Raw genomic sequence first — 23,307 nt, 5'->3', positions numbered from 1 at the left:
AGCAGGAAGGGCCTTCCAGCTGAGGTCAATGGAAAAGCTTTGATAGGTTTTCAGGCCGGACCCATCGAAACCAAATAACTGATGTCATTTAGGACACTAGGTCGGTACCTGCCTCCCCGTTCCTCAATGAAATCAAGTGCCTACCTGCGTGCATGGCTTTCTGTACTTGAAGAGACCATCTCTCAGGGTCATGACATGTCATGCGCAGCCCTGTTCATAACTCGTGGGAGCTCTGTCCTGCGTTTACCCCTCTAACAGGCACTAGGGGTCTGCCGGACGCTTTCTTTTTACCATTCTTCTGTCTCACTTTTTTTAGGCCAATGTTTTTGCTGGAGCTGCAGTTCTTGGCACCTTGGAGAACCAAGCCACTCAATTTGGTGCCTAAAGATGGACTTAGGTCCCTAACTTTGGGCACCCAGGGCTGTAGGGTTAGGAAAGGGGTTGGACTGGCAGGCCTAGAGCCCGAAGCCCTCTTTAGAGGTGTAGCATGTAGGATTTCCCCATGATGGCCTGCCAATGCACCTCAACCCTACGTGGGAAGGCCCGGCTCTAGGGTGAGTGGGTCTGTAGTTCAGTCCCCAGATGTGCAGGCCAATTCAGCCCTTGGCTGTTCCACTGTAAAGGCCCATAAAGGGGCTGGCTGCGGTGGTAATTTTGGGATGTGGAGACTTGTCCACTAGGAGCTGAACCTCGTTCCTTTATCCCGTCACCGAGACCATTAAACAGCCTCAGTGTGGTGCTCTCTGGTTACCATGGCTGTTTGCTAAAGGGTGCTATGGTAGCAGCAAGGGGCTAGCGAGGGGTTTGTAATGCTGACGCTGATCGCCGGCTTCCATTGCTGGAGAAAGAGGAGACATCCTGGGCCTGATTTCTCCCTCCTCCCCCCCCCGCCCGACTTACAACTGGGTAAACCAGGAGAAACTGTGCTGAAGTCAGCACAACGAGCCCCGTGCAAAGCAGGTGTCGGCGAGAGAGGATCAGGCCCAGTTTCCCCCGGGTGCCGAACTCTGAGTGGCGGGGGGATTCATGCCCCCGTGTAGGGGCAAAAACTTGAGCTCAAGGCCCCGCTCCCTTCCCCACTCACCCTACCATGCAGTTGTCAGGAGGGAGGGAGCTAGAACTAGGAGACCAGACTCCTGGGAAGGGGGATGACTGGAGGAGACAATCATGCAATAATTGTCCAGCCATTTGAGTCCTGAACTGGAATTCCAGAGAGCATGATATTCATGCTCTTGCTTACATCTGATTGTGGCCTCGTGCTTGTGCCCTGGGCAATGCTGCTGAGGGTTACCAAGGATTATGCCTGTGAGAGGTTAGAGTAGCCGGTGAACACAGCACTTGGGGACACAACTGCTCTAAAGAATGTTTCCATCGATCAAAGCGCTTCTGGCTCCTTTTCCAAGCTGAGAGGAGCCTCAATTAAAAACCCTCTGATGTTACAAACAGCCCCATTCCGATAACGGGTCAAATCGAAGCTCTAGATCTGTGCAACTTCTGATCTTTGGGGTGTTTGAGATTCAGATCCAGAGCAGGATTTTGGGTTTGGGTCCAAATTTCAATGCAGGTGAAACTACTACATTGTAGCCACTGAGCAAAAGAAAAGTTACTCTGTGCCTGGAGCCTTTTAATAAGTAAATGTTTTAAACCATGACTGCAGACTCATTGGCTCCATCTCACGGCTCCCTCCCTGTGTGTGTGCACGCATGTATCTCATTCCACCATGCATAGTACCGGCCAGTGTCCATTGCACAGATCTGGGTAGAGGGAGGAAAGAAGGAGACAGGTTCTTCCCCCGTCCCCAATTCCCAACTCCCTTCCAGAAGTGGAGAATCTGGCAGGCCAGGGAGAGGACCCCAAACACTAGTGCTAGGCGGTGTACACCTCCTTTCAAGCCCTTCCGTGAGCAAACCGATTTAACCCGTTCCCTACACCCCGTGATCTCCTCAATTATTATTTTAAAGTGTACATCATTACTGAAGACTTTATTTTAATAAAGGCATCTCCTTTGGCTGCATCTGACTTGGGCACTTGGAGTCCTTGATAACTCCTCTGTAGGAACTTGGTTCCCAGTGGTACCTAAGTGCTGCTGTCTGGGATGTCCATTGTATCTGCAGATTTGGACGCTGTCATTGCGCTAAGGGGAAATAATACCTCAACACGGTGTGTGGTTTTGATGCAAGACTAGACAATTTTATTTAAGAGTCCAATAGTTTTTGATGAGTCAGTTCACACTATGAGCAGCCTAGAGCTATAAACCTCAAGGAAGCCTGGATTGTTATGATTGAATTGTAACTAGAGCGTTTGCATCACACAATCAAACATCTCTGCATTGTCACCTTTGCTCATTTGGAATGAATCACGTTTTACCCTGGGATTAGCCCCATTGACTTCAATAGGACTTAGGCAGAATTTGGTCCTCTGTAATTAACCAACAGAACTTGCTTCCGGGGAGAGTTTCTGCAGTAGGGACCCCTGGGTTTGGAGTTACCACCTTAGATCAGATCAATCGTTAGCTCATCTATGACTCCCAAGGAATAACACCCCAGCTCTCTGCTGCTAGTGTTCATGGAGTAAGTAGCTAAGAAAAAGTGTAATGCAAAAGAGACTCAAACACAGAAGGATGAACATTTGGATGATAAAGGTACATGTTTTATTGGAAGATAATGTAAATAGTTCAAATACAGTCAGTAAGTGTGAAGAGCACAGAAGAGGTTTAACTCTGCACAGACACAGCGATAGCCGAACGTTTCTGGTTTTATTAATATTGTAACAAGGCTGCATCAGAGGTTAAAGCAGGAAGGATGTTTCCAGGGAATGCAGAGGGGCGAGAGCAGTGGGAACATAGGAGTAACGGTGGGTATCAAAGGGATCACATAAAACAGGAAGCGGTTTTGCTGGAAATCAGCATTATGGTTCCTGGCTCCCCTGGGAAACTCTCTAGTGACTGACATGGGAACCGGCTGAGCCCCCGGGGTTCAGAGGGTTAAGAACACTCTGAGCTCTTCAGGGACTTCTCGAAGTTCTTCCCATCGTGTGTCACCTGGCAGGTGTAGGTCTCATGGGTCTTCCACTTTGATGCATCCAGAGACAGGTAACTGCTGGCCATGAACTTGTTGTCACTCTGTTTGGATGGCTTGGTCGTCTCCACTCCAGTGGAGATCTGCTGGCCGTCAGCTTTCCAGGTGACTTGGACTGAGCCTGGGTAAAAGCTGCCCAGCAGACACACCAGTGTGGCTTTGCTCTTTGTTTTGATCTCTTCCGAGGATGGAGGGAAGAGGTGCACGGTAGGAGATGCCTTTGGCTGACCTACAAGACAAGGAGATTCAGTGTGAGGATTAAGGAGAATGATTAACATTAGCTGAATTCTAGAACGTGCCAAAGCAGAAGGAAGGAAACTATTTCAGAGCTAAATAATGTGGGTGTGATTGCCAATTTTCATTCAGTTTGAGGTTTTTTTTTCCTATACGACAGTGGAGCTTGGAGTCAAACTATTGCTGTGAATAGTTATGACCAGTGTGCATATTCTTAATGACTCTAATGTTACAATGGGGCTATCTGCGTAAGGACTACTTAGATGGGTCAGAGTTGAGGATGGGGCCCTGACTCAGACCTCAGAGATGCACATGCTGAGAGCTAATCAGGGAAAACATCTGGCAGAGGCATTGCACCGAACTCGCATCAATAGCACCATGCTACAGCTGCCCCATCTGTTGAAAAATGCTTCCCTTTCAATTACTGTATCCAACTGTGAGCGCCTTCCTATGTCCTGCACTCCTGGGGCAAGCTCCCAGACATTGTGGAGACAATTATCTCCACTAGGCTACGCTGAAAACAACGTTCGAAGCTGCAGACGTTGTACTTTTGAGGGATTTTTTTTTTTTAAAAGTTATTTCATAAAATGTTATAAAACCCACTTTTCAGCTTTTTTCTTCCACGGAGAGTTAATGGGATTTGATCAGTTTTAAATAAAGACGGGAAACTTAAGAGAGAGAGCGTGTGATCCAAAGCCCATTGAATTCAATGGAAAGACACTCATTTGTTTCAATAGGCTTTGGATCAGGCCCTAGATAACGATCTAGTCCATTAGCAATACTAACTCCATTGTCTTTAGTAGTGTGACTCTGAATTTACACTGGTGTAACTGAGATCAGAATCTAGTCCTAAGTATATAGCACATTTCACAATTCATACCCGAGTCAGTAACTAGATGCATTTTCAAAAAGTGAGTTCAAGTCTTATTTAAAAGACTTATCACTAGCAAGGCAAGAAAAAACAACCCCCCCCCCCAGAGAGTGCCATTAAAATTCAGAGTTCAGCAAAGCAAATGAAGGCAACTCCAGAGCTTCCCATAGAATCTGTTTGATGTCGTGTTCTTTGATTATTCCAGTCCAAATTGCTGCTTAAGGACATAATCCTGCAAACAGGCTAATATATTCTTAGGGAGGCTTCCTCTTTCTAAACGTCAGACTTTTAGGAACATTGTTCTGCAGGGTCTTACAGCCTTTAAGCTTCATTTTCTGTTAACCTCAGTAGTTTCCCCCTCTACAATATTGACAAGCTCTTTGTGTCTTACAGGTTTTGGGGAAACCTAAATCTGCCTAGCTCTCAAGTCCCTATTGTAGCTGGAAGCCGCAGTGCTATTGCAACCCTTCAGGAAAGTTGCCCTTTTGTTTTAATTAAGGCCCCTTAGTTTAGGCTTTGAGCATTTTGTGTTTGGCTCTGTTTGATGTTGTAACTGTTGCCAATGGTGATAGTTCAGCTGTGCAGCCCCATCCCGGGGGGGAGGCAGGGGGGAAGAGGAGGTGACCCTTTGTAAATAGAACTGTCTAGCAAAGGAGGTCTAGGGTGGGAGACGGTGAGTGAGAAGACCTGGGTGCTATTTCTGACTCTGATACTGATGTGCTGTAAGACCTTGGGCAGGTCACTTCACCTCTACGCTTCACATTCCCCAACTGTGACATGAGGAATAGTAACCCCTATTGTAAAATCCTCTGAGATCCTCACAAGGCACAATGGGTGAAACCCTGGTCCCACCGCAGTCAATGGCAAAACTCCGACTGCATCAGCGGGGCTGGGATTTCCTGAAATGTACTGCAGGTTTGATTAAATTCTTGTTACTGCAGAGAGTCTCTATGTTCCCCTGACTACAAGGATCCAGATGGCCCAGGCCTGTCACTAATGAGTCCTTGCCATATTTCTTCTAAGTACATTTTAATATTGGAGACTGTCATAAAAGAGCCTAATATGTCTCACCCTCCCCTTGATTTCCCATGAAGCTCCCATAGGGGTCAGTGGGAGATCTTCGTGCAGAATAAAGGGAGAATATGTGTCAGGGGTTTCAGCAGGGGAAACCTGCAGCCGCCTGAATTAAGATGCCCCCTTTTCTCCCTTTTCCATGCCCAATCACTGTTAACGTTAACAGTGAACTCCTCCACTACATTGGGTATTGGTGGAAATCTGAACTAGAATAAGAAAGCAAACGAAGTTTTGGTTTGTCTCAGAAGCTGAGTGGCAGTTTGTCTTGGTGACACAATAGTCTTCTGAAAAACCAGACCTCCTATAAAAAAGCACAGCATTCCCTTTCTAAATGATTGTATCTGGGGGAGGTTTTCCTTCAAAGAAAGGAGGAAAACCAAACCCATTCCTGCTGCATAAACTAGCAGAATTCTAATTGACTGGGTCACAGTTTCCCTCCTCCCCCCCCCCCCCAAACCTTCTGTGACCCCAAAAAACCCAACCAACATCAAACAAACTAGGGCAAGGAACTTAGAAATTTCACTCATGGGAGAAACTCAATATCCATTTTTTAAAAAGACCAAATCCTTCACTTGCGATAAATTCTGAGGCGAGAACTACAAGCCCCTTCTTAATCACAGAGTAAAAGGAAAGAAAACAATTTCAGTATGATTCATTCTACTAGAACAAAAAGATGCGAAGTTTTTTAAAAAAAAAACAAAACAAGTAATAAACTAGCTGGACAATAATTATAGAGGAATATTTCAGTTACTTACCAAGGACGGTTAGCTGGGTTCCTCCTCCGAAGACATACACACAGTGGCACGTGGCTGTGCAAAAACCTCCAAGCAGAAGGTGACCCCGTGGATGTGTTGAATCAGGAATTGCCAGAGATCAGGATGACGTTCCTTTTCTCTGAGGAAACTCCTGGGTCCAATGAATGTTGGTTGGGCATTAGCACAGCAGGGTGCTCCCACATGGACACCGTGCATAGAATGAGAATGTTGCTACCTCCACCCTAATGGACGCCACCATGGATCTCTTCACGCCGCATAAAGGGAGACTATGTGCCAGAGGTTTCAGTAGGGGAATCCTGGGAAGAACCATGCTATAGTTCCAGCATTTGACACTTACCATTGATTGTTGCTGTGTCAGTGTTTCTGGAAGTGTTGTCTTCTGGGGGAAGAACACTTGGACAGAATAACAGAACATTCTGCTCTTCACCGATTCGGAGGTCTTTTGCAGATAAGATGGGCTCCTCTGTGGAGAACTCGGAGCACCTATAGACATGAACACCAAGGGCCAATTCCTGCATTGATATCCCATATAGCTTCACGGATTTCTTTTTTTTTTTTTCATGTGCCATCCTTTAGAGGATACAGCAGGTATTAGGTAGGTCAGACTCCTGGGTTTTGCAGGATTGCAACACTTAAAAATGAAGTCAGAGAACCTATGTCAAGCACTGGAGAGCCAGGACAATTGACTACTGAAAGCAGTATGTTGGAAACGATGTGTGAAAACTGGTACTGCATTGTGATAGTAAGTGATACCCATTCTCTGTAGCGGTCATTTTTGTCTTATGGGAGAAGTTAGGATAACTGTACTATACCTTCTCTGATCTGCCTCTTCAGGAGACACCAGACCAGGGCAGAAGCTACTCCATCCCATATTCACAGGAGATGTTGCTGTGTCGGCCCTTGGCAATAGGGTATCTGGTTCAGGATACGTCTGGAGCTGTGAGACAATGACCCAGTGCTTATGGTTTATTTCCCAGGGAATAAAAACTACATCATCCTTGGTTTAGGGCCTAGCAGTCGGTTCAATACAGGTTTTCCTGACTGCTGTTGGTAGCTGAAAACCAGTTGGGAACCTCCAAGCTTTTCTGGGACTATCGAGGCTTTGTCTGTCTGGTAAACTTGAATTTACCAAGTCTTTGTACCAATACAGGCTGGTCATTTAATAATATGGCAGGATACATCAATCTGGCAGCAGCCTGTAGAATTAACTTCAGCCTGTATCTGTATTCTGATCTTTTTGCCAGTTGAACCAGGCACTCTTGTCTTAAAGATGTTGATTTCAAACTCTCAGCATTACAGAGCTCTCCTCTCCCTCCAGAGAGTCACAGGGCAGATTCACTTCCTGGTGCCCAGTAGACTGTTCACTTGTGATGCTAACCCCCTCTCTCTCCAGGCATCAGCAACGTAGATCTTAACTGTGATCCCTCTCTCCACTCGGCTGGTTTCATCTGTCCTTCCAGAGCACTGCACCATCCCTCTGTCTGGAAATGTGAACTTCTTTCTCTCTCTGGTATCTATAGAGTCCAGCTAAGTGTCATAATTAATGTATGGGACCTGAAAGAAAAACTCATGTATTGACCAGTGAAGTCTACTTTGGGGGCAATGGTGGCCCCCTCCAGCGCTCTCCCATGCGGGGAGGTTTGCAGCCCCTCTGTGCAGCAAGCTGGTCTCCAGACGGACTGGGAGCCTCCACCCGGGTCCATGCTGGCTAAACCCTGGGGTGGTTTAGGCGTAAGTCTTTATACAGATGCAGGGGAGCTCAGCTTGCTGTAAAGTGCGCAGGGAAGAATACAGAGGAGGGGCGGTGCGTGCTTTGTTATTGGAGCACAGCAGGGGTTAGCTCTGATGAAATAATATGGCAACCTCTTTCTCAGACAGCATATGCCCAGTTCTGCTCTTACCCCAAGACTCTGCAGTGGGATGATGATGAGTGAATCTGTAAGACACTTTTTCCAACTCTGCATTTTAAAGCAAAGCACGGATCTCCGGGCTCCCAAACTCACCGGTGAGGAGAGCTTTTAAAAATACTTCACACCCTTTGACGTTCTCCAAGCCAGGAAGTGCCAGCTGAAGATATCCCAGAATGGAGCGCTCTGTGACCTAACAGATAACTGACATCTCATCGCAGTCATGAGTCAATTTTTAATAGTCCTGCAGTTCACCTCTAAGGGTGTGACCTATGGCACTTTGCGTGCCATACTTCTGATGCTCAAGTGCTTCCAGCTCTAGAAAACAAGGACATAGAGACCCCAATGGATGCTACGGACCAGTCTCAGTCGAGCATAACTCCACTGCAGTCAATGGCATTACGGCCAGTTTACGCTGGTATGACTGGAGAATCAGACCTCAAGTGGGTGCATGTGAAATCTGAATGTAGCAATGTTGGGGACCTGTAGAAAAACACATGTACGGACTCAGAGGGGAGACAACCCACACCTTCCCCAGGTAGAAGTTCTGGTAGACTCCATGGGGGATTTTTTTAGCTGCTCTCTGGTGGTGTCTGGTTTCTACTGGAGGACCTGGAGCCCCAGGGTCTGTAAGCCCCACAGAGCCAGTGGACCAAAAACCCCTCTGCTTTCCAAACCCTAGCTGACAAATCAAGCCAATGGAAGCTAGTTGAAAATTTTTAAACTGGAATTTCCCCTGGAGTGGCACTCATCTGATGGGGAGAGAACAGCACACCTGAACACTGCACACCACCCAGGGCATGCCCCAGAAGCAGGAAGCCAGCTACAAAACAGAAGACAGAGGGGTATTTACAGAAACTGCAGATAAACTATCCCTCTAGCTGTCTATGAATCGTAGGGCTTTCTATAGCATCTGTCACCATCGTATCAAAGGGTAACATTTTAAAAAGCATCTAAATGACTTGAGAGACACAACCCCATTTTCAAAAGTGATTTAGACACTTGGGGCCAGATTTTTAAAGGTATTTAGGTGCCTAAAGATGCAGATAGGGGCCTACTGGGATTTTCAAAAGAACCTAGGTGCCTAACGGTCATTTATTGCAATACCTTTAAAAATCTGGCCCTTAAGAGCCTCAATCCCATTGATTTAGATCCTAAGGAAGTTTGTCACTACTGAAAATAACCTCAAAGCTTCATGCAGTTTTTCAATCTATTCATCAGAGTCTCCGGGAGCTCACATTTGCATGGCAAGAGGATTGATCAATAATCATTGAGCAAAGGAATTTAATCTCTTTCCAGAGCCCGTGCATCAAGAACATTATTTTAAAAAATCAGCACAAACCAGTTGGTTCTAGCAGCCAACTCTTTCTGGTGGGCTTTCTCTCTCTCGGATCCCTTCCCTCCCATGCTTGCATTGCGAGCTCCTGAGAGCGTTGGAGAGCCATTGTCTCCTCTGTGTTCTCTACAGCACCATGTACCAGCTTAGTGCTCCACAAAACAGCAATGATCTGGGATAATTATCACTCGCAGACAATTTGTGTGTGTGTGTTGGGATGGAGGGACAAACAGGTGCAGAGATGTCAAAAACGTGTGATGGGGAAGAAAATATCATCCTTCAAAACTCCTCTATTGGCTAGCCTCCATTTGTCGTCTTTCCTCCTTATTTCTTTTCATTGGTGGTGGCAGAGCATGAGTGGCCTGCCAGCAATGAGAGGCAGATACTGTGAGTGTTAGCTCCCACCCTGCTCTCCTCAAATATCTGGCATACAGAAATGATACCAATTTAAACCCTGTAAAGCTCATTGGCCTCCTCAATTATTGTTTTAAAGCTGACATGGCTGTGGGAGAATCAGTGTTGAAGTGTCTCTTTTGGCTGGCTGGCCCCGCACTGCTCATGGGTCCATGTTAAACGCTCTCCGTGATTTGAGTTCTCAGGTATACAAACGGTGCATGCTGCTGTCTGGGAAGGGAGGGACAGACTCCAGAGCGCCCCTCAGAGTATCCAGTCTCGCATGCTACTGATTCCCCAGCACAACTGATGGGTTTTTAATGGGGGACAAACTGTCTGGACAAGCCAATTAAGACCCAAACTGTGCAACACACCAGAATAATTAAGGACCCTGGTGCTGCACACCCCACAGAATCCAGACCATCACTAATGTTATGATTTATTTGTAAATAAATAATAAAGCATCTGAGGTATTCCAAAGAATTTACACACTTACACAGCGGGTCAAACTGGTCACCCCCTTCCCCTCTGGCTGAAACACAGCAGGTGTCACCCAGGGGCCAGCAGGACGAGTTTATTTCAGGCAGATTTCCATGTACAGCTGAACCTGCGGGGAGGGCCAGTTGCGTGGGTAGAGAGCTGTCAGCCAGGTTGGTGTTGGCAGGATATTGAAGGCCACTCTTCCAAAGAGGGGTTTGTGTCTCTACTGAACAGAAGTAGCTAGGAGCTCTGTTTGCAGCTTATCCCAGCGAACAGCCTGCAGCAGTGTGGTCCCCCTCACTCTATGGGCCAGATTTGGACACTTATTCCCCTAAGTGCTGACCTGTTCTGCCAATAGCCCATTGACTTGTTCAGCCAATAGCCCATTGACTCCAATGAGGCTTCTTGAAGAATGACTAATGCTCAGGGAGAAGATGGGAGCGGAAATCTGCCCCCTGCGAGGGCAGAGGGTGACTCAATACTAACTCACAGAGCGGACTGGTCTCTGCAGGGCTAGTGACCCAGCTAAGCATTGAGCCAGCCAAGCCCTGCTGGTCTGTTGGGAGCTGCCAGGATCCCAGCACAAGCAGGGCTGGCTGCAGAGCCACGGGGGTTTGCATTACACTCTCATGCAGTCCACGATCCCCCAGTGAATCCCGAACACAACGTGTGCTCTGGAGAGAGATTTGTGCAGCAGTAATTGTCACCCCTCCCAGAAGGCTGGCTGAGAGCCAGAGTGACCAGTGTTAGGGGAGAACAGTCACAGCTTGGGTAATGATCCCTCTGTGACATTTCTCCCCCTTCCCCTCCCCGATCTCCATGATATTACACGTCACTTAGCGTTACTTCTTCCTTAGCTTGTCTGAAACCCCAAAGCCAACGAGATGCCTACTAAAAAGAAAACCATATTGGCTGATAAAAAGGTAAGTTTATTTTATTGGAAGAGAAGGTGAATGTTGCAATTAATACACAAGGTGTAAAAGGGACAGAAGAAGTTAAACTCTTCACAGATACAGCAATACTTGCATGTTTCTGGATTTATTAATATCCTAGCAAGGCTGCATCAGAGGCTAAAGCAGGAAGGACATTTCCAGGGAATGCAGAGGGGTATGAGCAGCGGGGACATGGGAATAAAGACAGGTGTGATGAATTGGTAAAATCCCCAACCTAAAACAGGAAGCAGATTTGCTGGAAATCCACACTATAGCAGTGCTATAGGCAGACTCCGGCTCCTCTGGGGACCCCCTACAGACTGACACGGGAACCAGCTGAGCCCCCTTTGGTCAGAGGGTTAAGAACACTCTGAGCTCTTCAGGGACTTCTCGAAGTTCTTCTCATCGTGTGTCACCTGGCAGGTGTAGGTCTCATGGGTCTTCCACTGTGCTGCATCCAGAGACAGGTAACTGCTGGCCATGAACTTGTTGTCACTCTGTTTGGATGGCTTGGTCGTCTCCACTCCAGTGGAGATCTGCTGGCCATCAGCTTTCCAGGTGACTTGGACTGAGCCTGGGTAAAAGCTGCCCAGCAGACACACCAGTGTGGCTTTGCTCTTTGTTTTGATCTCTTCCGAGGATGGAGGGAAGAGGTGCACAGTAGGAGATGCCTTTGACTGACCTACAAGACAAAGAGATTCAGTGTTAGAAAACCCAAATCCAGAGACTGCCAGTGCAGAATGTAAGAAATTCCAGATCTCTGCCGTGTAACAAATCCAACCTCTCATAAGCGCCGTGGGCAGGGTAATGATCTGAGATGTAAGATGTTCTTTTGGTTAAGGCACAGGACTGGGAATCAGGACGTTTGGGGTCCAATCCTCTGCACAGGACATTTGGGGTCCTTCCTTTATGAACTAGTTAGGAACTGTGTATAGCTCATGCACCTGTAACAGTAACTGACTACAAACGAGAGTTTTCGGGGGGGAGGGTGTGAGGAATACAGTGTTAGTGCTAACGAGAAAAATGATTTTGTCCGAAAGTGACTAAATTATTAGGTTCCAATCTGTATGCGCTGAACTGCTGTTGGAAGCCATTCACAGAGGAAAGACAGTGTTCATTCTGCCTCGTGCTTCATCTTCGGAATATAAAGCATTAAACCAGCATCTAAGTATCTTCCTTGTATCTACATTCTGTGTATTATTTGGGGGATATTTCTTTGGGTCTAAGCTTAGAGTTTAACTTGTCTGTTCAGGCCTTGGGGGCTGCTTCACTCGAGACACAGAGGAAACGGGGGTAATCCACATTTTCTTCTACTGGAAAAAATATTTCATAATTACAAAGAAATCACTGGTTTCAGAGTAACAGCCGTGTTAGTCTGTATTCGCAAAAAGAAATGGAGTACTTGTGGCACCTTAGAGACTAACCAATTTATTAGAGCATGAGCTTTCGTGAGCTACAGCTCACTTCATCGAAGTGAGCTGTAGCTCACGAAAGCTCATGCTCTAATAAATTGGTTAGTCTCTAAGGTGCCACAAGTACTCCATTTCTTTTTTTAAAGAAATCACTAGGATCCAAAGCATAGGACAAGAGAGCTACATACATTAAATGAAAAGGAGTACTTGTGGCACCTTAGAGACTAACCAATTTATTTGAGCATGTCTCTAAGGTGCCACAAGTACTCCTTTTCTTTTTGCGAATACAGACTAACACGGCTGTTACTCTGAAACCATACATTAAATAGTCTTTTATAGAAAGTAGTGTAAAATTCTGTTCAGTTTTGGGAGAGAAGGAGTTTGTTTGTGAAGCATCCTATGGAATTCCATAGCAGGGATAAATTCTCTATTCTACCAAGTGGGTCAATAAACCCATTGTTGAATCATCATTGTCTGTCTGGGTTGGTAGGCCTCTCTGCTAAGGGTCAGATCTTCTGATTAACACCTGGGTGTGACGAACAATCTCCTACCAAACCATTGTTGCCTGTTCCTGTTGCTGAACAGCCTAGTTACCAAGTGAGCTTGTTGCTGAAATGTCTTCAGCAGCTGTAAAGTACAGAGTCCTTATGGGACCAGTCGCTGCTACAGGGCCCGATCCAGTGTGCATCTGAAAGTGTTTTGCTAGATTGGGGTTTAAGACAAGAGGAAAAGGGACCTTGCAAAATACCACACTGAGGGTTGATTTCATGGTGGGGGCAGAGTAGATTCCCCTGGGCCCTAGCCTGGTGCTGTGCTGTGTAACTGCATAGAGACGGGGGGGCAATGAAGGCACTACCTGCTTAAGAAGGGATGCAAAAGTTTGGGGAATTTTTAAACTTAGTAACATTTCTGTAGCAGCCTTGGTGCTGGGGCCAAATTGGGATGCCCGTCCTTGCGCCTGTTTGCACCTTACTCCACAGGCGGTCGGTCCCATTACATTAGTGGGACTGTATGAAAAGCAATGTGCTACTCGGCATGAGTAGGGCTACCGCAGTCTGGTCCCTAATTATTTCATGCTTTATGTAGGTCAAAGCAGCCAAGAATGGTATTTGAGCTAATACTGTCAGCCCTGACTTACCGAGCACCGGCTAAGCCAGGTCCATCAGGTCCCCAAGGCTGTTCTGTAACTGAAGCCGGCTGGTCCAGCCAGCATCCTGATCTCTGAGCTGGCAGAATCCAGCCTCTACGAAGCCGCCTATCCTTTCAGACTGGCCAGCAACCTTGTTAGTGTGCTCCAGGCTTGAGGGACACGTTTAGTGCAACCTCTTTAAAGCCCGCTCCCCCTGCAGGCTGCTCCAACCCCATCACTTTTAACTAACATCTTGCATAACTAAAAGTTTTGGGTGGATTTGTGTTGCATTTCCAAGCTGAATATTCAGTGGTAGCTATAGTCATCCAAGTTACTCCTGACACTGAAGATCCGTTCCATTGTAAGTCAGTCAGTGCAATTAGACTCCTCAGGGTAAGCGTAAATCAGTGTAGTCCCTTGCTGGCAAGGAAGCTACATGGATTTACACCAAATGGGGAGCTGGCCTTCAATTTTTAAAATTTGATCAGTCACTTCTCTAGCTGTAAATGAGCAGTGTGACAAATGGGGCTGGTTGAAAATGACCCATGAAATCTATTTTCAGTGGAAAATTTGGTTTTCAACTGAATGAAAATTTTTGTGGGAAGTGTCTGCTTGCCTTGGAAAAAATTTTTTTGTTATTTTTTGTTTTGTTTTTTGGTTGAAAATCCCAAAATGGAAAAAATTTAAATCTTAAGAGGAAAAATGTCAATAGCTTAAGTATTTTCTGTTTTCAGCTGAAAATGCTTGTTTGGGATTTTGGGTCCATTGAGATGAAAATGATTTTTTTGTTTTGCGTTTCCTGAAATTATTCACAGAAGAAAACCATATTTTCTGCCCAGCTCTCATTCCTAAGCATTTCCTTCCAACGGCCCCCGACAAATCCAATTTTAAATCACCAGGGAGCAAGGATTTTTATAGCAGATGAGGTGTCACGGGATTGGACACCTGTCTGCAGGATCCTGGAGTGAGTGCTGGTGGAGGTCTATTGCGGACAATGGAGCTAGGGCATTGTATGGCACCGGAGAAGCTGGCCCGGGGTTTCTTTCATACACTAACTAGCACCCGGTGCTAATGAGAAATAGTTAATACCCGAAAAGAAAAAGAGGGAAAATCTTTTCCTGAAGGGGCTAAAACTAGGTCATCGTAGGTGGGGACCCAGTGGCAGACTAGGTTTCATGGTCAAATTCAAACTTCTCTTGAGTGGGAAAAGAAAAGAAAATCCAACATGGGCCATGTACACCTGCTATGACTATCCAGAGAGATTAGACGTTCTTCCCAACATAGTGTGAAAGTCCATATATAAAGTGAGAGGAGTCCCAAGCCCAAGATGAAGACAAAGAAAGCAGGAAAAAAACCATGGAAAACGTACCATACAGCCAGGAGGAGGAAAGTTTGAGAGTAATTCAGTGACTTACCAAGGACGGTCAGCTGGGTTCCTCCACCGAAGACCCCCCACAGTGACACACGGCTGTACAAAAACCTGTCCCAGTCGATGGCAGGGAGAGGTCACCTCCACTGCCCGTGAGGGGGGAAAAAGAGGTACGGGGCAATCTCCACTGGCACCCCATGGGAGTGCAGGTTTATCCTTTCCGGAGAAACTCATTGTACAATCTGAGGAGTGAAGATTCACTGGGAAATGAAGCAATGGAGTATTCCTTGGGAGAACTCAGAATAAGGCCAAATCCTGGTCCCCGCAGACAGCCCCCATAAGAGAGCAGAAGATGGGCTTGTCGTTAAGGCAGTGGATTGGGAGTCAGGAAAGCGGGGTTCATGTCCTGGCTCTGCCACAGATTTTGTGCCGTTGGGCAAGTCACATTATCTCTGTGCCTCCATTCCCCGTCTGTAAAATGGGGCAGCACTTCCGTGCCTCCGAGGGTGGTGTAAGGATAAGTTCTGTCGTGTCTCAGAGATGCTCAGGCACTACAGTGATGGGGGCGTGATGGTACCTAGAGGGAACCAAAGGAGCTCTGTGCTCTGGTACCGTGCTGGGTCCCACCACTACAGCGCTCCCCCAACCCCCGCACCGGCTGTGGATCTGCATGCGTGTCTGTGCTGCTGAGCCTGGAGCCCGTGGAGAACGGGTCTGGGTGCTGGAGGGCAAGTACACAACTGGACTGCGTGTTGGTCCCTCCACTGCCATTTGGCCAGGACAGGCCAATACTGGGCCACATTCGTCACTGGTGCCATTGTATTGACTTTGGTGGAATTACGTCGGGGAAAGAATGAGGCGCACGAGCTGTCGTGTATGTTACGGATGCGATAACCATACTTAGAAAGCACGTGTCCGGAACCCCACACGTCTGGGAGCACCAGCATCTTTCTTGACCTAATTAATGTACAGCATGTCCCGGTGACCCACCAATAAGTGTCAGCGAAGAGACAGATCAGACATGCCAGGCGCTGCACACGCGTGGATCGGGTGTGATCCAAACCACGTGCTGTCCTCGTCTACTCTCTGAATAGCGCAGCCTCCCTGCACCTGTCCGTGAGAAGCTAAGACGTCCCCTCCCCCATTGTCCTAACGTACCTGATCGGGATCTTCAGATTGTCCAGGGGGTCGCTCTGACTCACTGGGCACAGCCCTTCTGCCAGAAGCTGCGTCATGACATCCTGTGTTCGCTCTCAGCTGAGCCAAGCAGGGGGCTGGAGAAGTCTCCACATTGGACGTGCCTGAGGAAGGGCTGAAGATCCATGTGCCATGAAACCGATGGCCACCACGCTCTGTCTGAACCCCAGCAGTGGGTCTGGTGCAGGCATTGCTGGAAGCCCAGAGTCAAGCAAGATGCTCAGAACCTTTGGTGTTTGTAAAAGCCGTGTCCATCGCACAGCTGGCATATGCTGGAAAATGCCCCAGACTCTGTTGGCACCAATACAAGGCCAGGCTGGTATCCGCCCATGTGCAGTGCACAGCAGAGATCAGCACTTTCCTTGTGGGAGCCCCCAGTTGCCTTTAGAAATTAACGCATTGTCCCCAACGACAGCCATTTGCTCTGTATTTCCCAGCTGTTCTCAGCAGTAAATCCCTGCGCTGTTTCCCTGGAGAGAGCTGCCATGAGACTCCCACCGTTGCTGGCTATTCCCTTCCCCTGACCTTAGGGGAGCCGCTCTGGTGCCTGCTGCCCAGCAGAGTGTGGGCGTGTGGTGCCCCTCTCGCCAAAGGCAGGGCCAGTAAACGTCTAGGCTGTGAGCTGTGTCCATGCTCAGCTGGTTTCTTATGAATTAAACCAGGGCCCTGGACCCTCCCTCTGACTGTAAATACAACCCCCCCTTAGAGCCTGGTGTGTGTCAGCTCAGCACGGCCAGGGGTGTGAATGGTACCAGCCTAATTTCCTCATTAATGGGCCCTAGTTGAAGCCAAGGAGGTTCACGTGCTGTGTTTGACACACTAACAGACACTTACTGAAGTTGGTGGGGAAGCTCCTGTGAATTCAGTGGCTCAGGCTCAGACGCTGTGAGAATTGCCTGGGTAGGGAGGGGAGGCCTCAGCCGCTGGCGAAAGTGCTGAAGTCCCCTTGTCAGAAGTGACTTCAGCATGTTGGGCCGGAGCGTTAAAGGTATTTAAGCACCTATATGTACAGGATGGCACCTAGCGGGATTTTCAAAAGCACCTAGCTGCCAAACTCCCATTCATTTCATTGCCTTTTAAATCTGGCCCTTACACTTCTAAATCCTATTGACTTTCAGTTGAACTTAGACTTTTAATGGAGTTAGTCACTTTTGAAAACACCCTAGATACTTCATGTAGTTTGTCAGTCCATTCATCAGTCTATTGTAGTTTACATGTACAAGGCAACAGAGCCTTTTTGTCAATGAAGTAGTGTTAAAATCAGCGCACGCCCTGAATTCGAGTAGCGAACTCCATGGCCCATGCTCGTTCTCCCTCTCATACACACGTTCTGTGTGAGCTGCTGAAAACTTCTGAGAGCCATTGTCTCCTCTGTGTACTGCACACTCTTGGTGCTCCACAAATCATAACCTGGAATTCTTACCCTCCCACCATGTACAGACCTGTTTGTGTAGGGGGGGAATGGTGGGACAGTTGGTCTGGGGACGTTAAACATACTTTGTGAAGTTTAAGAACCCTTCATTCTTTCAAACTCATCCATATCGCAGCCTCCCTCTGCTCCCTTTCCACTTAACCCCTTCTGTCGGAGGTGGCAGTGCATGACTGGCCATCCATCCACCCATCCATGTCACCCATATTGTGAGAGGCAACAGCATGGTGGTATCTGACAAATACGTGGCATATGTGATACAAATGTATCCCTTTACCTCCCTGGTGATTCCAGAGAATCCAGATCATCAGTAATGTTTAGATTTCATTTGAAAAGCATCTTGAATCTGAAGACTCCCAAAGCACTTTACTCATTTACACAGTTGGTCAAACTGCACATAAAGGTCACTGCCTTCCCCTCTGGCTGAAACACAGCAGGTGTGTCTCAGTGGCCAGCAGCACGAGTTTAATTCAGGCAGATTTCCATGTAGAGCTGCCCCTGCTGGGAGGGCAGGTTGGGTGCATAGGGAGCTGTCCCCCAAGTTGGTATTTAATATCCTGCCCAATGGAACTCTTCCAAAGAGGTCCTTTGTGTCTCTACTGACCAGAAGTAGCCAGGAGCTCTGTTTATAGCCTAACCCAGGGACCAACCTGCAGCAGTGTCGTGCCCCTCACTGTATGGGCCAGATTTGGACGCTTATTCCCCTGAGTCCTGAGCTGTTCAGCCAATAGCCCATTGACTGACTCTAATGAGGCTTCTTGAAGAATGACTAAAGGGAGAAAACAGGAGCCGGAATCTGCCCCCTGCGAGGACAGAGGGTGACTCAATACTAACTCACAGAGCAGACTGGTCTCTGCAGGGCTAGTGACCCAGCTGAGCATTGAGCCAGCCTAGCCCTGCTGGTCTGTTGGGAGCTGCCAGGATCCCAGCACAAGCAGGGCTGGCTGCAGAGCCATGGGGGTTTGCATTACGCTCTCATGCAGCCCACGATCCCCCAGTGATTCCCTAACACAATGTGTGCTCTGGAGAGAGATTTGTGCAGCAGCAATTGTCACCCCTCCCAGAAGGCGGCTGAGAGCAGAGTGACCCGTGTTAGGGTAGAACAGTCACAGCCTGGGTAATGATCCCTCTGTGACATCTCTCCCCCTCCTCTGATCTCCATGATATTACACGTCACTCAACGTTACTTCTGCCTTAGCTTGTCTGAAACCCCAAAGCCAACGAGATCCCTACTAAAAAGAAAACCATATTGGCTGATAAAAGGTAAGTTTATTTTATTGGAAGATTATGTGAATATTTCAATTAATACATCAGGAGAAAAGGGGACAGAAGAAGTTAAACCCTTCAGAGTCACAGCGATAGTCAATTTTTTCCGATTTTATTAATATCGTAACAAGGCTGCATCAGAGACTAAAGCAGGAAGGACAGTTCTAGGGAATGCAGGGGGTGAGAGCAGTGGGGACGTGGGAATAAAGACAGGTGTGATATGGATTGGTAAAATCTCCCACCTTAAACAGGAAGGAGGTTTGCTGGAAATCAGCATTATGGGAATGCTATAGAGAGATCCTGGTTCCCTTGGGGAACCCCCTACAGACTGACTCGGGAACCAGCTGAGCCCCCTGTGGTCAGAGGGCTAAGAACACTCTGAGCTCTTCAGGGACTTCTCGAAGCTCTTCCCATCGTGTGTCACCTGGCAGGTGTAGGTCTCATGAGTCTTCCACTTTGATGCATCCAGAGACAGGTAACTGCTGGCCATGAACTTGTTGTCACTCTGTTTGGATGGCTTGGTCGTCTCCACTCCAGTGGCGATCTGCTGGCCGTCAGCTTTCCAAGTGACTTGGACTGAGCCTGGGTAAAAGCTGCCCAGCAGACACACCAGTGTGGCTTTGCTCTTTGTTTTGATCTCTTCCGAGGATGGAGGGAAGAGGTGCACGGTAGGAGATGCCTTTGGCTGACCTACAAGACAAGGAGATTCAGTGTTAGAAAACCCAAATCCAGAGATTGCCAGTGCAGAATGTTCGACGTTCCAGATCTCTGCCGTGTAACAAATCCAACTTTTCAGAAGTGCCGTGGGCAGGGTAATGATCTGAGATGTAAGATGTTCTTCTGGTTAATGCACAGGACTAGGAATCAGGGACCCAATCCTTGGTCTGTCACGTGCTTCCTTAGTGAACCTGGCCTAGTTAGTCACTGTCCCTATGCCTGTAAAAGGGGATATCACTTTACTCATTCTTTTTGTCCCTTGACTCACTGAAGGCTTGATCCCATATTCCTCCTGCACAGGTATCTCCTATTGACTTCAAATAACAACTTGGGGCCTGCAAGAGGTACAGTGTTGGTGCTAAAGGGAAGAAAAATCAATTGGTGTGAAAGGGAGTAGAGAATTGCATTGCAATCTGTATGCACTGGACTTCTCGCAAGAGCCTTTCACAAAGGAATGCTGCAGCTGATTCTGCATTGTGCTGCATTTTAGAAATCTAAAAGCAGCTTTCTAAGGATTATGTACTATGTTCTGGTTATTTATTCGGCGTTATTTCTTTGGGTCTAAGCTTCGCTTCAAGTTTAATGTGTGTGGTTAGGGCATCAGAAGCCACTTCAGTGCCCAGAGAGGAATCCAGGGTAACCCACATTTTTCCTTGTGGAACAAACCTATAAAACGTAATAACAAAGCAACCAGAATGATCCAAAGGATGGGATAGGGGGTCTCGACACATTTCAGAGTGTTTCATATAATGTACCGTAAAATTCTATGGAGTTCAAGTAAGAGACTTTTTTTCTTTTTTTAACTATTCTATGGTATTCTCTAGCAGGAAGAAAGTCTCTATATATTAAATTCTGCAAGTTGGGTCAATAAAGCTGTTCAGCAGTTATCATTGTCTGTCACATTCTGCAGGCCTTTCTACTAAGGGAACGTACGTTTGAAAAAGACCTCAACGGGAAATAATCTCCTTAACTCCTCCTGTGATATGCTGGCTGCTGAATAGCCTCGTTACCAAGTTGGCTTGTTGCTGAACCATTTTCAGAAGCTCGTAATGTACAGACTCCTGTATGGGACGAATCCCAGCCAAAGGACTGGAGCCAGTATGTGTCTAAGTGCCTTGCTGGATCAGGGTCCAAGACGAGCAAAAGGGACATTGCAAAATATCACAGTATTGGTTGATGTCAGGGTGGGTACAGCGTAGAGTCCCCTGCGCCCACGTACGATGTTACTGCATGGAGCTATGGAGACAATAGCTTAGGAATAGCTTAGGTCCTGGCTTAGGAATGGACACACAAGTTTGTGGCATTTTTAACCCCCTAGTAAAAGGCACCCATGAACGCCACAAGTTTTGTCATTCAATTGGCAGTGTAGCCAAAGCCTATGTAAAGTCTGCTGGCAGCCCTAGAATACCAGTCTAGGAAGGCATCCAGCCTTTCCAGACTGGCCAGCAACCTTGTTAGTGTGCTCCAGGCTTGAGAGAGGCAATTAGTGCAGTCTCTTTCAAGCCCTCTCCCCGCGCAGTCTGGTCCAACCTCACCCCATTTATCTGCAACTCTCCATATTTCAAAGGTGTCCCTCAGCACTGTCAGAAAATCAGGTCTGAGTGGTATTCCCAAACTGAAATCCACGATAGCGACAGTCATCCAAGGGACAGTGGAACTGATCCTCCGGGTCATGAGTAAGTCAGTCAGTGCAGTTACACTCGCTCAGTGTAAGTGTAAATCCGTGTAGTTCCATTACTGCCAAGGGGGCTACACTGATTTACACCACATGAGCATTTGCTCTTATATTTTTAAGATTACATCAATCTCTTAACTCGTTCTCAATTAGCAATTCTACAAAAAGGGCTGGTCAAAAATGACTCACTCTATCTCCTGTCAGTTAACAATTGGGGTTTTATCTCAACGGACGTTTTGACGGAAAGTGTCTCATGTTGAAGGAATTTCTGGTTGGAAACTCAAAACCAAAAGGTTTCTGCAGATATCTGGGGACTTTTCCCCCTGTTTTCAGTAATTATTTTGTGAAAATGTTTCATTTTTGATTTTTTTTTGCCAAAAATCTATTTTCTGCTGAGAATTTTGACAAAAATAACATTTTTAATTTTTGTTGAAATTTTCCAGAAAATGAAACCCATTTAGTGACTAACTCTTACCAAAATGAATAGTCTTCAAACTACTCCAGAAGATCAGATTTCAAATCACAAAGGACAAATTATTTTTAGATCAGATTAGATTTCAAGGGGTTGTACAACTATTTTAAGAAGGTTTAGATGCGTTTTGGTGGACATCTATTGAAAACAAAGGGACTATGTTGTTTTAGCTGGCTGAGAATCTGGCCTTTGGTTTCTTTCACATACTGGAAAAACCCAGTGCGAATAAGTAAGAAATGTCTAGTCCATGAAAACCAAAAACAAGGTAGAAAATATTTTCTTTTAGATGCTAACACCAGTTATTTAAAAATTGGGACCCAACAGCAAAATCTGGGTAGGTTTCATGGGCAAATTCAGAAACCCGTTCATTGGGAAAAGATAAAAAAACCATCCAGCATGAGATATCTACACCCTGTTCTGAGTCCGGACGGGCTAAATATTGTTCTCAACACCGTATGAAGGTCTGAGTGTATAGTAAGAGGAGACCCAAGCCTGGATCAAAGGCAGAAAAGGAGGAAAAAATCATGGAAACATTGCAGTCTTGGCATTGAGAAGGAAAGTTGGAGTGTAATTCAGTGACTTACCAAGGACGGTCAGCTGGGTCCCTCCACCGAAGACATACCACAGTGACACACGACTGTACAAAAACCAGTCATGTTCAATGGCAAGGAAAGGTCTCCACCACTGCACTTGTGGAGAAAATGGCCATGGAACAACTTCTGATGGCCCTCCATGAGCGGGAATGTTCATCCTTTCTGGAGAAGCTCATAGTACAATTGATTGATTGAATGAAGATCCATTGGGAGGTGAAGCACTGGAGTATTCCTTGGGAGAGCTGACATGGGGCCAAATCCCAGTCCACGCATGCGCACCACATAAGAGAGCAGAAGATTGTCTTGTTGTTAAGCCACTGGAGTGGGAATCAGGAGACGGGGGTTCAAGTCCTGGCTCTGCCAAAGACTTTCTTTGTGCCCTTAGGCAAGCCACATAATCTCTGTGCCTCAATATCCTATCTATAAAATGGGGATAGTACTTCCCTATTTCACAGGGGTGCTGTAAGGATAAATTCTTTTATGACTGTGAGATGCTCATGTTGGATATACCCTGTTTCTAAAACACGTGTCTGTAACCCACACCCCTGGGAGCACTGGCCTCTCTAAAGACATAGTGTAAAAACTCTCCTAACACCACACCAACAAGTGTCTGCAAAGAAACAGATCTGCCATGCTGGGGCTGCACGTGTGTGGATAGGAAACCAACACCATGTGCTGTCCTCGTCTCATCTGGATAGTGCAGCCTTCCCTGCACCTATCAGTAAGAAGCTACTTCATCCTGCCTTACCTGATCAGATAGTCCATAGGGCCAGGGGTCGCTCTGAAGAAGCTGCATCATCATGTTCTGTCTTGCATTTGGCTGGTGAAGTCTCCACACTGGACGTGTCCAAGGACCAAGTAAATAATGCTCAAGATCCATGTGCCATGAAACCAATCACCACCATCCTCTGCTGCAACCCTGTTAGTACCAATACAAGGCAATGTTGGGATCAGTGTCCAGTGTGCAG

The 23,307-nt window shown here is 46.9% G+C and overlaps 2 pseudogenes and 1 gene segment (V, D, J or C); all 3 read right to left on the bottom strand.

The window, feature by feature from the left end:
- Positions 1-2,640: 2,640 nt before the first annotated feature.
- LOC144275820 (immunoglobulin lambda constant 1 pseudogene) lies at positions 2,641-6,550 on the bottom strand (annotated as a pseudogene). The gene is made up of 3 exons (XR_013348110.1): positions 6,370-6,550; positions 6,012-6,065; positions 2,641-3,306 (listed from the first exon to the last, which is right to left on the bottom strand). The product of XR_013348110.1 is annotated as an immunoglobulin lambda constant 1 pseudogene (transcript).
- Positions 6,551-11,064: 4,514 nt separating this feature from the next.
- On the bottom strand, positions 11,065-16,225 carry LOC144275819 (immunoglobulin lambda constant 1 pseudogene; annotated as a pseudogene). The gene is made up of 3 exons (XR_013348109.1): positions 16,149-16,225; positions 15,037-15,101; positions 11,065-11,762 (listed from the first exon to the last, which is right to left on the bottom strand). The product of XR_013348109.1 is annotated as an immunoglobulin lambda constant 1 pseudogene (transcript).
- A 2,648-nt stretch (positions 16,226-18,873) lies between these two features.
- On the bottom strand, positions 18,874-23,104 carry LOC144275818 (immunoglobulin lambda constant 1-like). The segment is given in 3 exon segments: positions 18,874-19,572; positions 22,331-22,383; positions 23,088-23,104. Coding segments are annotated over 3 exon segments (393 nt in total).
- Between the last annotated feature and the right edge of the window lie 203 nt (positions 23,105-23,307).

This window comes from Eretmochelys imbricata, chromosome 15, assembly GCF_965152235.1.
Source record: "Eretmochelys imbricata isolate rEreImb1 chromosome 15, rEreImb1.hap1, whole genome shotgun sequence".
Classification (NCBI taxonomy): Eukaryota; Metazoa; Chordata; order Testudines; family Cheloniidae; genus Eretmochelys; species Eretmochelys imbricata.
The sequence above is the reverse complement of the archived record's forward strand: the minus strand, read 5'-3'. Positions and strand labels throughout refer to the sequence as shown.